Raw genomic sequence first — 18,002 nt, forward strand, 5'->3', positions numbered from 1 at the left:
GTGTGTGTGTGTGTGTGTGTCATTATCTTTTGGTGGGAAATCCACTATACTGTTTCTTGTATATTCATTTGGTTTTTACGTATTTATTTGACTAGTACACCCGCTCACTACGGGAGCGGCAGGAAGGGTCATTCCTCTTTGGGGTATGTAGATTACAGTCGATCTATGGTCAGATCTCACCAACATTGGGTGTGTGTTCATTTACCAAGTTTCTTGTGGAGAGATTGCCAAGGAGTTAAAGCATTTGAGCAAGCACTCCATTCAAAACCATTAAGGAACGGCTGGCTCAGCAAGCACTAGCTAGCTGCTTGGTAAAGGAGCACAACCCGAGCTTCTCCCTTTCAGTTTTGTATGAAACAGCAGGAGCGACTTTCAAAAGTTTGCTACGAAAAATGCCACGGTAGCGGCAGAAAGGGCCATGTTATTAACCCAACATTTGGGGTTATATAAGAGTAAAGTAGATATTCACTCAGTTCTGTAAGTAAACCTTACTTCACGGATGGCTGATTCCTCCAAATTTCTTCATTTAGTGTTATAAAGAGCATTAGCGACTGTTTAAAAAGCTAAGCATACGTGTTTGTGGTTTATAATATTTTTACTTCCTGTAGAAGCCGTTGCTCCCACGGAAACGCCTTTATAACTATAAGCTATTTATACACGTAATCACTGCAGAAAAAACACCTTGGGGAAGTGGGACATTAATAGTATTAATATTGTTTTGTAATAACATTAACAATACTAGGGCATGCCCGTACTATATATATATCTAAAATTATATCCCCCCCCCTCTATTTACATGAAATGGTTTGGTCCAAAGCGAACGGCTTGCGAGTACGGTGACAATCCCCCCCCTCTATTTACATGAAATGGTTTGGTCCAAAGCGAACGGCTTGCGAGTACGGTGACAATCCCCCCCCCTCTATTTACATGAAATGGTTTGGTCCAAAGCGAACGGCTTGCGAGTACGGTGACAATCCCCCCCCTCTATTTACATGAAATGGTTTGGTCCAAAGCGAACGGCTTGCGGAGTTTGGTAAAGAAATCGCCATAGCGTGCCCAAACGCGCAGGAAAGCGAAAGAATCGCAAATTAGTTTTTATTAGTTTTAAAACATAGTTTAACGCCAACATAGCGCCAACATAGTTGTGAAATAAATGAATACGCTCTCAAATGTGCCGTCCGAGGCAGAGTCTGTTCGCCACGTTCGGCACACGTGATAGCTCGCTGCTCTCTGATTGGTTGAATCGTTTTTTGGACATAGCTCGGTAACTACTTGTCCGATTAATTTCAAACCTTGAAAAGGCACATCCTCGGGTCCCCAGCAATATACCTGGCAAGTTGCAAGTATATCGGACCCGTTGTTGTCGAGAAACAGCGGTCACAGACAAACAAACAAACACACACACAGACACACAGACACACAGACACACACACACACACACACACACACACACAGAGATTACTGGAATTATAGATAGATGCGATTATCATTAATTTTGTTATTAAAAGCGTCATTGGAAAAACGCCACAATAAATCTTCTTCCTTGGACAAACGCCACGATAAAGCTATTTTAACATTTATATACACCTCAACGTGCAACGCCATTGACGGCAATGGTGGGGAAAATCCCCTCGGGGGAGAAAACCCCCTTGGGGAGGGGGGCAAATGAATGCGCTACAACCTTCATTGTGTAATACGTCGTCATCCTGTCAAGTTTGGTTGAGATTGGATAAGTAACGACAGAATGTATTTGGGGTCAAAAGGTCATCAGACAGACGGACAGACACAAATGGCATATTTTAGTATGACTATTAATAATAATAATAATACATTTATTTTATATAGCGCTTTTCAAGAAGCCCAAAGACGCTTTGACAGAGTACAAAAAACAAGTGCAAAAAGACAAAAATCAACAGGTAAATAATCAAAGCAAAAGGAAGGAGAAGGAGAGGAGATAGTCAGGGGTTAAATGCTGTGGGTTAAATGTTGAATGCAGTGTTCAACAGGTGGGTCTTGAGTGATGTTTTGAATTCTTATGTATTTGTGAAAACTACATTTCAAACTATGAAAATGATGCAACTAAACAAGATGGAAGGTGAAGCAGGGCAGCCCCCAGCTGTATTGCCTCCCTGGGGATTAACCACCCTCAGGGAATTTGTGTTCCTTGACAAGGTAATTTTTTTTTTTGTATACAAGATCGAGGCTCATGTAAGAGCTAACATTAATCACAAACAGACAAACTGACACATAAAACACAAGATAAAGGGAGCGGGAGACAAGATGGGGAGAGAGAGGGAAGCACACAAGTACAACAGTAGAGAACAGGGACATCGGGAGATCTGTTGGAGGGAGAGGGCTTGGGGGGAGGAGGCACGGGAAGGGGTGGGGGTGGGAGAGGTGTAAAACACATGGACATTGCTAGGACTTCCAGGAATGCTCTAGTTAACTCAGATAACCTGGCTGCAGGAGGTAGCCATTCTGGGTTAGCCAATGGGGAGAACTTATCTGAATACAAAGTGTGTAGATGTGGGATTTGCAATTGCAAAACTTGTCCTATATTTGCCACAAACTATAATTAATTGTACAGTAACAGCTAGATCTTACATAATAAAAGAAACAAAAACAGTAATTACATGTAAAATCTGAAACGTAGTTTACTTATTTACTTGTAGCAAATGTGCGATGACGCAATATGTTGGGGGAAACAATGCAGAGATGTAATGTAAGAACGAATGAATGCACACAGGAGCGGCACGAGAAACCCAGATAAAACTACTGCTTGTCCACTACGCACTTTACTTATGCATGCAGTAAAAATGTGAGCTTCAGTGTTCAGGTTTTAGAAAAGATAAGCGGTAATGGCCGAAAAAAAGGATACGCTGGAAGATAAAACAATTGCACAATTACGTAAGCGACGAAGCGTAGACAACTTTTCTGGATCAAATAATTAAGAATTGCTTACCCATATTGATTAAACAAAATAATTAATGATGTACACGTACAACATAATGGACAAAACATAATCACCTCTGTTTGTAACACCTTACCACGAGACTCTCAGAGACACAGAGGACATAATTATGGACGAAAACGTCTAGTTACAGACAAACCCCAACAAACCGTAAATGATTCGTTAGATCTAAGGAAATCAAATATCTGTAGATTACTTAACAGCAGTCGAATTAAGATCAATACTTCAAAAAAAACAAACTGAAAGAAGTTTGGCGAATTGTTAACAGAATAATAGAAGAGGACGATCAAGAGGATCTGTTATTGTATCGGAACTGTTCTGTAACAAAATAACATTTGAAAAATAACTTAGATGTTGTTTGAAGAGAAGTTGGTTTCACACAAACGTTTCGTCACATAAATACGTAATCGGCCCACAACTACGATGCCATCTTCTGGAAAGAAAAAGACTTCTGTGATTGAGGATGTGGATCTGCCGTCTGGAGAGGTTCTACGCTAAAAGGATCGAAAACTCGAGGAAGGGACGGTGCCCAGCCAATGATCTGTGTGGTTGGGAAACCAGTCAATTGCTTCCAGGTTAAGGTTCTTACTTTAGGTAAGGGAACTATGTTTTGAGGTTTACAATTTAAATGAAGTTGAATATGAGATGTTGTGAATTTAACATCATTTACAGCAATCATTTAAATCATGTAATATTTTAGGAACGGCCGATACTGTGCAATTAATGAAGTATATAACATGTTTATACAGTCATGTGAAAAAGTAAGTACACCCTATGTAAAGTTTTGACTTTTTCAACATATTTCAACAATATTGAAAGATAAAGGTGACATAATATAACAAATATCATGAAACATTTACATTTTGTAGTCCATTGTATAATTTAAATAAACATAAATGCAAATTTCGCATGTGGAAAAAGTAAGTACGCCCCTACATTTATCACTACTTCAAATACCTAAAATTAGAATCAGGTGCACCAGCTCAGGTGCAAATGATTAGAACATCGTTAGAGAGGATCTTGGAGGAACCTGTCTTATTTAAACCTCAGACATTTAGTTTGGTTTGCTCTTTGTTGTTGAAGTGTGCGACGTCACCATGCCGAGATCAAAAGAGCTCTCTGAGGCCTTCAGAAAGAAGGTTATAGATGCCTACGAGTCTGGGAAGGGATTTAAAAAGATCTCCAAACAATATGAAATCAATCATTCGACTGTTCGGAAGATAATCTACAAGTGGAGAAGATTCCAAATAACTGCCAACTTGTTCAGGCCAGGCCGCCCCAGCAAGTTCAGCCCGAGAGCAGACCGCAAGATGCTGAAAGAAGTCTCGAAGAACCCCAGAATGTCATCACGGGACCTACAGGTAGCTCTTGCCACTGTTGATGTCAAAGTGCACGAGTCTACCATTAGAAAGAGGCTGCACAAATTTGATCTACATGGGAGGTGTGCCAGGAGGAAACCTTTGCTGTCGAGAAAGAACATCAGGACAAGACTAAAGTTTGCCAATGAACACCTAGGCAAAGACCAGCACTTCTGGAACAATGTGCTCTGGACAGATGAGTCAAAGGTAGAGCTATTTGGCCACAGTAGTACCAGAAGACATGTTTGGCGAAAACCAAAGACAGCATTTGACCACAAGAACCTGATACCAACTGCAAAGCATGGTGGTGGAAATATTATGGTTTGGGGCAGCTTTGCTGCATCAGGGCCTGGGCAGCTCACCATCATAGAATCCACTATGAATTCTTCATTGTACCAGAGGGTGCTTGAGGATAATGTGAGGCCATCTGTCGGAGAGTTGAAGCTCAACCGAAGGTGGACCTTGCAACATGACAATGACCCTAAACATACCAGTAAATCCACCAAGGAATGGCTGAAAAGAAAAAAATGGAGGGTTCTGGAATGGCCAAGTCAAAGCCCGGATCGAGATCCCATCGAGATGTTGTGGGCGGATTTGAAACGAGCTGTGCATGCAAGAAACTCCTCAAACATCGCACAACTGAAATAATTCTGCATGGAGGAGTGGGCAAAAATTTCTCCGAGTCGATGTCAGAGACTGGTAGACAGTTATAAGAAACGCCTACTTGAAGTTGTTTCTGCCAAAGGGGGCAATACCACCTATTAGAGCCAAGGATGTACTTACTTTTTCCACATGCGAAATTTGCATTAATAATAATAATAATAATAATTCATTTATTTTGTATAGCGCTTTTCCAGAAGCCCAAAGGCGCTTTGACAGAGTGGAAAACATAATGCATAACAATACATGAAAACAACAATTGCAAAAAGACAAGAATCAAGAAAACAAACAGCAGCGATATACGGCATATATATAAGACAAGAATCAAAAAGACAAGACAAGAATCAATAGGGAAATATTTAAAGCAAAAGGAGGGAGAAGGAGAAGAGATAGTCAGGGGTTAAATGCTGTGGGTTGAATGTTGAATGCAGCGTTGAACAGGTGGGTCTTTAGTGATGTTTTGAATGTGGTGAGTGAGGAGGAGTCTCTGATGGTGTGAGGTAGTGAGTTCCAGAGGGTGGGAGCAGCGATGGAGAAGGCCCTGTCCCCCCAGGATCTGAATTTGGTCCGGATGGAGGGGGTCAGGAGGTTGGTACCAGCAGAGCGGAGGTTGCGGGTGGGAGTGTGTCTGGAGAGGAGGTCAGCCAGGTAGGATGGGGCCAGGTTATGGAGGGCTTTGTATGTCAGGAGGAGGATTTTGTACTGGATTCTCTGGGGGATGGGGAGCCAGTGAAGCTTGTAAAGGACGGGGGTGATGTGGTCACGGGTCCGGGAATGAGTGAGTAGACGGGCAGCGGAGTTCTGAATGTATTGGAGTTTATTGGTGATTTTTTAGGGTGAACCATAGAGGAGGCTATTGCAGTAGTCCAGACGGGAGGTGATGAAGGCGTGGATGAGGGTTTCTGCAGCCGTGGAGGAGAGGGATGAGCGGAGACGGGCAATGTTTTTCAGGTGAAAGAAGGCTGACTTTGTGATCTGTTTAGTGTATTTGTCGAAGGAAAGGGTTTGGTCAAAGATGACGCCAAGATTCCGGATGTGAGGGGAGGTGGATACTGGGATACCGTCGATGTTGAGGGCAAAGTTATGGGTGGATTTTGTGAGCGTTTTTGGGCCAATGATGATTATTTCAGATTTATCACAGTTAAGCTTGAGGAAGTTGATTTGAAGCCAGGATTTTATTTCAGTGATGCAGTTTGTCAGGATAGAGTGGGTGTCGGTGGAGACGGACTTGGTGGAGATGAAAAGCTGGATGTCATCGGCGAAGCAGTGGAATTGGAGACCATGACGGCGGATTAAGTGACCGAGCGGGGACAGGTAAAGGATGAAGAGGAGGGGGCCAAGAACTGAACCTTGGGGGACACCTTGGGGGAGGGGAGCAGTGGGGGATTTGCAGTTATTGATGGAGATGAACTGGCATCTGTCAGAGAGGTATGATTTAATCCAAGAGAGGGCAGTGCCGGTGACGTTAAAGGTGGATTCAAGTCGGGTGAGGAGGATAGTGTGATCGATGGTGTCAAAGGCAGCGCTGAGGTCGAGGAGGACGAGAATGTTGAGGTTGCCAGCGTCAGAGGAGAGGAGAAGGTCGTTGGTGATTTTGAGGAGAGCAGTTTCAGTACTGTGGTTGGAGCGGAATCCGGATTGGAATGTTTCATACAAGTTATTGGCAGAGAGATGATGTTTGAGTTGAGTGGCTACAGCGCGTTCCAAAACTTTTGACAGAAAGGGTAGGTTGGAGATGGGTCTGAAGTTGTTTAGGGTGTCAGGGTTTAGACCAGGTTTTTTTAGAATGGGGGTAACAGCAGCAATTTTGAGGGAAGGTGGGACGATGCCTGTAGACAGGGAGGAGTTTATTGTTGCAATGATAAGTGGAGAGAGAGCAGGGAGGGAGGCTTTGACAAAGCTGGAGGGGATGGGGTCAAGAGTGCAGGTGGCAGTTTTCATTCCTATGAGGAGTTCAGAGAGGTCAGTAGGAGAGATTGGGGAGAACCGAGACAGGGGATGGCAGGACAAGGGGGGGGCAGGTGGTTGGAGGGGGAGCGGGTGCGGCGGTGGTCAAGCTGTTGTAGATGTTGTCAATTTTGCGTTGGAAGAAAGAGAGGAAGGAGATGCAGTTGTCTACTGTGAATGACTGGGTGGTGGTGTTCAGGGGGCGGAGGAGTTTGTTTATTGTCGAGAAGAGTGCTTTTGGGTTTCCGGAGCCAGAGTGGATAATTTGAGAGTAGTAGGCAGAGCGGGCGCGGGAGAGGGCATCTTTGTAGTGTTGTATGTGGTCCTTGTAGGCTTGGGAGTGAACTGTGAGACCCGTTTTATTGCGGAGTCTTTCAAGTTGGCGAGCACGAGTTTTCATCAGGTGGAGTTCAGGGGTAAACCAGGGAGCAGAATGGGTGAAAGAAACTGTTTTGGTTTTTACAGGCGCAAGCTGGTCAAGGCAGGAGGAGAGAGTGTGGTTGTAGTAGTCAGTGAGGTCGGAAGGGGTGTGGAGGTCAATGAAGGGAGAAGTGGACATTTTTTCAGAGAGGGTGGATGAGAATGAGGTAGGTGAAAGAGCGTTTAGCTTACGGAAGTTGATTGTGCGATAATGCCTTGGTGTTGGGGCGGGGATGTTGATGGTCAGAGTGATGGCTAAGTGGTCAGAGAGGGTGAGGTCGGAGCCATAGAGATGGTGCAAATTTAATCCAGTGGAGCAGACAAGGTCCAAAATGTGACCACGGATATGGGTAGGAAAGTCGACATGTTGAGTGAGGTTAAAGCAGGTGAGTAAATCAGTGAAGTCAGTGGTTATTGTGGAGTCAGTGGAGTCCATGTGGATATTGAAATCACCAAGGAGGAGGATTGAGGGGGAGAGGGAACATAGCTGGGTCAGAAAGTAGGAGAAGTCAGACAGGAATGATGGGTGTGGTTTGGGAGGGCGGTAGACGACAGCCATGACTGACTGCGTGTGACCAGAGAGTTTTAAAGCCAGGTGTTCAAATGATGGAGCAGATGAGATGGAGATGAGGTTGGTCTTGATGTCTTGACGGTGGATAACGGCAATTCCACCACCTCGGCCCTCCGAGCGTGGTTTATTGACGTAGGAATATCCATTGGGTGTGGTGAGGTTGAGTGTGTAGTAGTCCAGAGGTTGTTGCCAGGTTTCGGTGAGACAGAGAAAGTCCAGTTTGTTATCCAGGATGTATTCGTTCAGGATGAGGCATTTATTGTTGAGGGACCGGGTGTTGAACAGGGTGAGCTTGATGTTGTTTTGAACAGCAGGGATGAATTCAGGTGATTTAGCCAGGGTTCGTAGGCAAGAGGTGCGATCGTGTGGGTTGCTGTGACCAGGTGCGCTGGGACGAAGAGTGAGAGTGCGCTGAGCCGACCAGAGGACGGGGATGGAGTGACCTGATTGCAAATAAACAAACTTGCGACCGGAGCCACGGTGAATGTACCTGGGTCGTCGGAGGAGTCCATTTGATTTGATGGCAGAGATGCATGATGGGGTGGAGCGGGTATTGAGCAGAAGAAGCCTTGCGGCGGAGTACTTCAGAGCCATGCCAGGCAGGAGCGAAGGGACGAGTACGAGGCCAAGGTCGAGGAGGCAAAGCGGCAAACGCAGCGGCAAACGCAGCGGCAAACGACTGCAGCCGCTAATCAAGACCACAGCGGCAAACAAGGCCACAAGGCCACCAAGACCACAAGGCCACCGGCAAACAAGGCCACGGCCACAAACAACGGGAGCGGGCCTTTCGATTCCGTATTCCGTACCATCAAAAGCAGATTCCGTTATCCAGCCGGAGAACACGCGGCACGTGCGGGTGTGAAAAGGCAGGACAGGTGTGAGATGTCAGGTCAGAAAAGTAGAAGCAGACCCTGTACATCCATCCAGTCGGAGAAGCGGCGAATATGCAACGCCAGCGTCCTCTCGCAACCGAACCCGGAAGTTTAATGTTTATTTAAATTATACAATGGACTCCAAAAAGTAAATGTTTCATGATATTTGTTATATTATATCACCTTTATCTATTAATATTGTTGAAATGAAGATCAAATAGCTGTATGTTGAAATATGTTGAAAAAGTCAAAACTTTAAATGGGGGTGTACTTACTTTTTCACGTGACTGTAAGTGCACAGGCTTCTGTTAACAACCTACAATTTGTTTTGTTTTGCTATTGAACAAAGTCAGAGATTGTTTTGCCTCAATAGGACTTCCTGAAAACATCACAGAAGAGAAGTTTACAGAAATGATGGCAAAGTGCGGGATTGTACTACGAGACCCTGCAACAGACTGTCCACGTGTAAAAATTTATTGTGGACCCGATGGTAAACCCAAGGGTGATGGCCTCTGCTGCTATCTCAAGGTATTTTCCACATGGCTACATGTAATTAAGTCTCTCCCGCTCGGCCTCTTGCATCAGGGTAGGGTTAGACCCCAAGAAGTACTAAACGACCATTTATGGGTTTTTTTCTTCTTCTAGCTCTAGGTTTCTAGGTTTCGCTCTAGCAGGGAAAATGGCCTTAAAATGTATGTTGTTGTTGTTGTGTTGTTTCTTCTTCCTGCACTCCAAATTTCAAAACTGTATCAATTTCCGATCTGTATCTCGGCTGGGACTTTCGGAGTGAAATTTTGGATCAATAATGTGAATATAAAGTCTGTGGGGGTGGCCTAAATTTTTTGACCTGAAGCTAATTTTAAGGTTATGACCTAATTCAAACGTCCCTTTTTTGCCATACACATTGTGTATGTGTGTATGACGTATTAATTATGTAATGTCCCAGGTTGACATCACCTATTCCATACGTCATACACATTTTAACATTTATCACCATAACTGAACTGGTCACTCTGATCAGAACAAATTTGTCCTCATTAGATAGTCTAGAGCAGGGGTTCCCAACCTTTTTTTGTGTAATGGCCCCCTTGGCTCCCAGGGCACATCCCCAGCACCCCCCTCCATTTTGCGAGGTTCGAGCAGCGGAGCGCGTGTAAGCAGGCCAGGGGGGTCTGGGGGCATGCCCCCCAGAAAAATTTCGATTTCTAGATGCTCTGTGGTGCATTCTGAGAGGTGTTTTTTTTTCCTTTAATTGGCTATTTTGTTTGTATGAGAATTGGTAAATTATTATGGTTCTGATGTATTCGTTCTGATGTATTATGGTTCTGACAACTACCTAACATCCAAAGCGCCTTTGGGCTTGTGGAAAAGCGCTATACAAAATAAATGAATTATTATTATTATTATTATTATACAGAAAATGAGGAATTCCAAGTTGCCAACATGAACAACATGTACAACATGAAATGAGAGAGGGAGAGTCTTACAAGCCAGGGCGTAGCGATGAATCATACAGTGGGTTCCTTTCGCTTGTGGTGCCAGCATCTTCACTTTTGCTTGGAATCCGGATTTGGAACCAAGTATGGCAGGAGCACCGTCAGTACAGACACCGCATACATTCTCCCACTGAATTCCTCCCCCATCGAAGAACAACTTCATTTTTTCCATGACGTCGTTAGCTTTTGTCGTTGTTTCCTGGGCACTGCAGAACAATAATTCTTCCTTGATATCATCTCCCTTGACATAGTGAACGAATGCCAGTAGCTGGGAGCAGGAACTAACATCGGTCGATTCATCAAGTTGAAAAGAAAACAAGCCGAAAGGCGCTGCCTTAATCTCATTGATGATCTGTTGTTTCACATCTTCCGACATGTCACGGATACGACGCTGCACTGTGTTATTCGATAGACACCTGTTCAACTTTGCGAGCCTCTGCCTTGCCGAGAACCCGTTCGACAATGAGGAGGGTACTAGGCTTGATGAGTGTCTCCCCAATCGAGTGGGTTTTTTTCTTCTTTGCAATTTCAAGAGAAACTTCATGAAAAGCCTGGACAGTTGCTACATTTTGTTGTTGAAAAGCTCCTCCCTCATCCAACTTCTGTCGCTTTAAATTTATTTCATGCCGCTTGAAAAATTCGGGATGCTGCTTTGCATGTTGTGCATGATTCGTCTCGAGGTGCAACTTCAACTTGGATGACCTCATGGATTCAGTACTCAAAACCTTGTGACACAGCACACATTTTGGTTTCTCTTGGCCAGACACGGTAATGGACGTGAATCCAAGCTTTATGTATTCGTCAAGATACTTTCTTTTTTTACTCCCAGAAGCCATTACGTCAAATCTGCAATAGGAAAAAAACAAAATATCAAAGTCAAAACAATATCGATTTAAAAAAAAAAGTTATTCTAAATTTTTTGTATGGTTTAAATTACCCCTTGGCCCCCCGAGAAATACACCATGCCCCCCCCCCCCCCCCAGGGAGCCATTGCCCCCAGGTTGGGAACCACGGGTCTAGAGCAAGCCGCATTTAAGCTTAATTTACATCATTCCCTTCGGTGTTAAAGGTCAAGATCTTACATCCCTAGGATTATAAAACCACCATTTAGGTTTTTCGTCCTTTTTTTGCTCTGCCAATGTCCGAGAACTTTCGGAATGAATTTTTTCATGAATAATGGGAATACAAAGTATGCGGGTGGGGTTGACATCATTTTTAAGGTTATGACCCAATTATAGATTTTTTTTATTTTTTTTATTTTTTATTTTTTTTCTATACAAGATCGAGGCTCGTGAAAGAGCGAACATTAATCACACAGAAAGACAAACCGACACATAAAACATATATCATCGGGAGCGGTAGACAAGATGGGGGGAGAGGGGGAAGGACACAAACACAACATTTGAGAGCAGGGACCGAGAGACATGGAGACATCGAGAGATCTGAGAGAGGGCGAGGGCTTTGGGGGGGGGGGGGGGCATGGGAAGGGGGCGGTGGGAGAGGTATAAAACATATGGACACTGCCAGGACTTCCAGGAAAGAAGTTGGAATTTCAAACAAGGTGGATCTGGGGTGAATTAGCGGGGGTAGAAAAGTTCAAGGTTTTGGATGGGGGAAGATAAGAGATGGTGGTGAACAGCTGTTTTAAAGACCTGGAGGGAGGAGTGGGATTGAAGGGAGTGAGGGAGTTTGTTCCAGAGGCGGGAGAAAAGAGGAATGAAAGAGTGAAGGTGAGCAGAGAGCCGAGATTTCGGCAGTTTAACCATCAGAGGGTTGCTGGCAGATCTTGTGCGACCTGTAGGAATATTTGGGGGACAGAGCACAGAGAGAGCTGAGGGTGCAAGGCCGGAGAGGAGTCGGTAGAAGACAGAAAGACCACCTACCTGCCTGCGGTGAGTGAGTGAAAGGCCCTCAGAGATAGCTTCATCGCGGGAGATTCCAATAATTCTGAAAGCTTTGGTTTCAACAGCGTGAAGCCGAGCTAGGTGTGAGGCAGGAGCACCGGCCCATAGGGGAGAACAGTATTCCATTGAGCTGCGGATGAAAGCCTTGTATGTGGTGAGGAGCTCAGGTGTGCCGAGGAAGGACTTCGCACGACGGAGGATGCCCAGTCAGCGACTGGTTTTGGAGGCCAGCTTGGAAATGTGGTTTTCCCAAGAAAGATCATGGCAGATAGTGAGACCCAAAATCTTGAGCGACAGAACTTCTTGGAGAGGATTGTTGAGAAAGTAGATGGGAGGGTTGTCCAGTCGATCTTTTCGGAGAGACATAGTAAGAGTGTGAGATTTGTCAGGATTGAAAGACATGTTCCACTTGTTTGACCAGTCTGTGATTTTGTCCAGGTCTTCAGAGAGTGAGGAGGCAGCAGACTGCCGATCTGAGGGAAGAGGAATGGAGCGGCAGAGAGTGGAGTCATCAGCAAAGAGATAGAGAGGATTTTCGAGAGAGTCAGAGAGATCATTGATGAAGACCAGAAAAAGCACGGGGCCCAGAACACTGCCTTGGGGAACTCCAGCCTGAACAGGAAGAGGAGATGAGAGAAACCCATTCAGGGCCACACGTTGACGACGACTAGAGAGGAAGTCCGCCAGCCATGCGTGGAGATTTCCATGGATACCAAAGGAGGAGAGTTTGGTGAGCAGAGCGGGGTGCCAGACCGTGTCGAAGGCACGTGATATGTCGAGGGAGACAGCTCTAATTTCCTGTTTGGCATTGAGGACCTCCATCCATTGTTGAGACAGCAGAAGCAGCATGTCCAGAGTAGAGTGACCTGGTCTGAAACCAAATTGATGATCAGAGATCAAGCCATTGGAGAAGAGGAAAGATTTCATATCCGAAGCAATGATGGATTCCATGACTTTGCTGATAATTGGGAGAAGGCTGATTGGTCTGTAGTTGCTAGGATCTGTTTTTGCACCTTTTTTGTGCAAAGCGGTGATGTTGGCTGATTTCCAAGCAGATGGCAGTTGACCTTGAGCAAAAGAGAGGGTGAAGAGAACAGAGAGAGGGTGAGATAGAGCAGCAGAGCAGGATTTTAGGACCCGTGGGCTGATGCCGTCGGGTCCAGTTGCAGAATCAGAGTCGAGGGTTGACAGAAACTTTTCCACCTTGTCAGGAGGAAAGGACACGGAGTCCAGGAGCAGCAGGGTACGACTGGGTATGGTGGGTACAGAGAGGGATGGGTTTGGGACACAAGATTTAGAGGCAAACACAGAGTTGAGGCATTCAGCTTTTTCACGTGCTGAGTCAGCTGTGTAGCCGTTTGAGGTAAGGGAGGGGATGGAGGGGGAACAAACACCAGAAACGGATTTGACCAGACGCCACCAGGATTTGGAAGAGGGAGACAGATAAGAGAGTTCGGTCTTGAGAACGGAGAGATATTGTTTCCTGGCTCTCCTGAGGGTGGACACACACTTGTTTCGGGCTTTGTGAAAGGAAATGAGATTTCCTTCCGTTGGATTTGCTTTGCAGGAGACGAAGGCAAGTTGTTTCTGGGCAACAGCCTCACCACAAGATTCCGTGTACCATGGACGGGAGGAAGGGTATGACAACTGAAGACGAGATGGGATAAATCTGTGCATGAGAGAGAGCAATTTACTTTGGAAGAATTCCCAGGATGAGTTGATGTCAGAGGTGGTAGAGATGGGAGACCAGTCCAGATGATTGATGGCTGCTTGAAGACCGTGCCAGTTGGCCTGAGTGAAATGCCAGACTCGTCGACGCTGAGCAGGCTCCCTGAGGATGGTCAGAGAGATGTCCACTTTAACAAGGACATGATCAGATGATCCGATCGGAGCAGAAGAAGAGCAGCAGACATTTTCAGGGAAGTTAGTCATAACCAAGTCCAGAAGAGAAGATGTTCCGTTGACTGAGATCCGGGTCGGGAAATTGACAGATTGTGTCAGTCCCAGTGAGTCGCAGAAGTCCTTTGCTGAAGAGCCATGGCTGGTGAGAGAGGTACCCACACCCAGCCAACTGGCATGGTGACAATTGAAATCACCACATATGAGGAAGAGAGAGTTGGGATGAGTAGATAGAAGTTGGTCCATATCATCAGACAGCGAGATGTAGATGGAGTCATCACTGTTTGTTGGACGGTACAACACACATATGAACAAGAGGTGGGAGCGAAGGGGAAGCCGTAGCCAGAGGTATTCCTGGGGGTGAGGTGGAGAGAGTGCAGTGCAGGGCGAGTGAGGAAGAGAGTTTTTGATAAAGATAGCAACCCCGCCTCCAGGACGAGGCTCAGGTCTATCATACCGGAGGAGGGAGTAGCCCGGGAGAGATACTATGGAATCAGAGACATCATAAAAGAGGAAAGTTTCTGTTAAGCAGATCACGTCTGGTTTGACAGAAGCAACCTGTATGGAGAGATCAGTTAAGTTTGAACGAAGGCCGGATGTTTGAGGTCCATACCGTTAATGAAGAGGAAGGGGGAGCATCAGATACAGAACAGGGGGGAGGAGGGGTAGGGTAAGATGTGGAAGAGGTGGAAGAGATAGGGAGAGCTGTTGAAGGTGTGTCAGAGATTTCAGAATAGCTCGGAGAAAGGGAAGGATGGGGCGGACAAAAGGTTTGATGGTGATTGGGTGAGCCACAATGAGGTGTTATTTGAGGAGGGGGAAGAGCGAGGCAGAAGGTTGGGGGAGATGGAGGTGAGAGTTTGAAGGGGGAAGAAGCGGGGAGAACGCTTTGAGGAGGGGGAGTGAGAGGGGGGAAATTGAGAAGCAATGAGGGTGGGGAGATTTGAAGGGGAGGGGTGAGGGGGGAGTTTGGGAGGGAAGGGACAAGGGGAGGGATTTGAAAGGGATGGGATATGGGGGAGATTTGGAGGGGAGGGGTGAGGCAGGAGTCTAGGAGGGGAGGGGCGAGGGGGCGTCTTGGCGGGGAGGGGTGAGGGGGTAGTTTCGGAGGGAGGGGGCAAGGGGGGAGATTTGGAAGGGATGGGTGATGGGGAAGATTTGGAGGGGAGGGGTGATGGGGAAGATTTGGAGGGGAGGGGTGATGGGGAAGATTTGGAGGGGAGGGGTGAGATTGGATTTTTGAAAGTGTACGATTTATGGGAAACGAACATTTATTGCAAAATGAGTTTCTTGTGACCTTCGAGTTAAAAATACGTTTAAGGACGCTGGATGGAGGATGGAGTGCAGGAGAGTTTAGGGAATGTAGAAAAAAGGCACTATAGGAGATGGATATTTTTTTGGGGATGAATTGATTTGGTGAGCAAGTCGAAAGCAGCCTTTTAAAGAAGAAGAAGAAAAAGGTGTTATAAAATATGACGGAATACATAACTTGAGGGGAAAGTGTAAACATTGAAGGTTAATGAGTGAAAACTATCTGGGGAAATGGGGGAGAAACACGTGGTCGAAGAACGAACGAACGAATAAGAATGAATAAACGAATGAGAACAGAGAAGGAAATGTTTTTTTTTTTTTTTTTTTTTTTTTTTTTTTTTTTTTTTGAGTTGAGATTTACACAAGGAAGTAGGCTATGGGTGAAAAGCCTGGGAATACAGAGAACGAAAGTTATTGGGTCACAAACGACGGACCGCTGAGAGAAAAACAAAGCCTCAAGGTTGTACAGTGCACACTGTACAAGGCCTCAAGACACGACACGGCAAACAGACGATCAATTTATGAAAGATAAACACCGAGAAACAACCAAAGTTGCACACAATAACTTCACACACCGAAAGATAAATACAGTTTCGACAAAATACAATTGTGAACAGACTTAACTTCGAAAAACGTGGAGACCGTGTGGAGCTTCGAAAATCCCTCCCACCGTCTCCGAGATCTCGCGAGATCTGATGATCGCGAGATCTCGCGATGATATTTTAACACTTTTCACCATAACTCGACTAAAGCTTGTCCAATCGGAACAAAATTGCCCTCATTAGATAGGCCAGAGTAAGTTGCATTTCAGCTTAATTTACCTTATACCCCTCTGGGTTAAAAGTCAAGATATTACACCCAAAGGAGTACTAATCCACCATTTAGGTTTTCTCCTTTTTCTGCAAATTATGAGCTCTATCTTGGATCTGGATCGGAATTTTGGAATTAAAATTTGTATCAATATTGGGAATAAAAAGTTTGCAGGGTTGAGATTTTTTTGATCTTGACCTAATTTTAAGGTCATGACCCAATTACAGTATAGACTTGTAAATATTTTTCACCATAACCTTCCTATATAGTCATTGCCCTTTCTATATAGCCTCGAGCAAGGCACATTTATGTTTAATTTACATCATACCCCTCCATGTTCAAGGTCAAATGGCAGTCTGAAAAAATAACACGTTTTTTTTGTCATCGTTCAATTTGTCCAATGTGGGATCTCAAAGAACGTTTGGTCTTCTAAGATGTTATTGCAATATAATAGATGTTGTGCACCTGATATTTCATTTGTGTCATTGACCTTGATTGTGACTATTTAACAAAATAACTTTAATAATTTTCCTCTGATTTCCATGATGTTGGGAATTATGGATAGATTGTAGATGGGGACATATTTTCTTGATTTAAACTCAATCCCGATATGCTGAAGCTCATGGTCATATCATGGTCCGAAAGAAATATGGCCATATTTGGATCACGAGCCAAGGGTACGTGGCGGGTGATCACCAAGTGTAAGCCTCCCCGGTCAGGGGAGGTTTGCCCCTGGCAATTGCTTTGTTCCTCCAGCAGGGGAAAAGTCCATGATGGTCAAATTCAAGATTCCTAAGACAGACTAATAAACAACCTCGCCTAAATTTGCAAATAACAAACTACTCATGTCTCTAACCTCTTTCTTCCCCACTTCTTAATCATTTCAACCTTTTGTCTAATTCCTGGTAGCGTGAGTCTGTAGACCTGGCCATTCTGCTCTTGGATGAGACTCCCACGCAAGATGGTGGCATCCTTAAGGTAGAGCCAGCCAAGTTCAGTCTCAAGGGGGACTTTGATGCCAACAAACGAAAGAAACGAACAAAGGAACAAAAGAAGAAAATGCAAAAGCAACAAAGGTATGTCACAGTTTGAGAATGTGGATAGAATTCACCATGTACTGTATATTGTGCAATAAATCAGAAATATTGCAAAAGGCACAACCATCGTGAATTTTGTCGCATGACAAAAGGTCAGATTGTCTTTATCGGAGAGAGCGTGTCTTTTACTTGGGACCATGCTTGCTTTAGTACAGGTAGCAGACAAAAAATGGAAACACCAACAGATTGTCACTTAGTAGGGTGTTGGGCCACCACATGCATCCAGTATGGCATCGATACAACGTGGTATGAAGTCAACAAGGGCCTGGAACTACTGTTCTGCAGGAATGTGGCACCATTCCTCCACAAGGAAGTCCTCCAATTCACGTCGGTTTGATGGAGGAGGAAACCGATGCTTTAGGTGCCTCTCCAGACAGTCCCACAAATGCTTTAAGGGATGGAGATCTGGGGGATGTCGTGGAATTTAAATAATTAAATTAATTGAATGTTTAAAAATCCAATGTCCCCACCAATCAGAAGATTTTTTTTACAGAGTTTAATACCTGGAGGATTTCACCTGGTACAGTGGAGATATACATCAAAGAAAACATCATAAAGACACACCAAATACACCAGCATACACAGTATCAGTATCAGCATACAGTTTCGACAGCCAAGCGAATCCTAAATCCTGTAGTCAAAGCAAGTCCCTTTATACTGGCTGGAAACAAAAGAAATACAAATTG

General features: G+C 44.9%; 1 protein-coding gene across 4 annotated transcripts in view; it reads left to right on the top strand.

Annotated features, from left to right (window-relative positions):
- The window catches only part of HTATSF1 (HIV-1 Tat specific factor 1), a 76,634-nt gene that overhangs the window by 19,990 nt on the left and 38,642 nt on the right, over positions 1–18,002 (top strand). For all 4 annotated transcript variants that reach the window (XM_068106942.2, XM_068106941.2, XM_068106943.2 and 1 more), the window contains exons 5-6: positions 9,173–9,327; positions 17,129–17,295. In XM_068106942.2, the coding sequence (XP_067963043.2) occupies positions 9,173–9,327; positions 17,129–17,295 (322 nt within the window). The remainder of the gene's footprint in view (positions 1–9,172; positions 9,328–17,128; positions 17,296–18,002) is intronic.

Source organism: Myxine glutinosa, chromosome 2, assembly GCF_964187855.1.
Source record: "Myxine glutinosa chromosome 2, kmMyxGlut1.1, whole genome shotgun sequence".
Taxonomy (NCBI): domain Eukaryota; kingdom Metazoa; phylum Chordata; class Myxini; order Myxiniformes; family Myxinidae; genus Myxine; species Myxine glutinosa.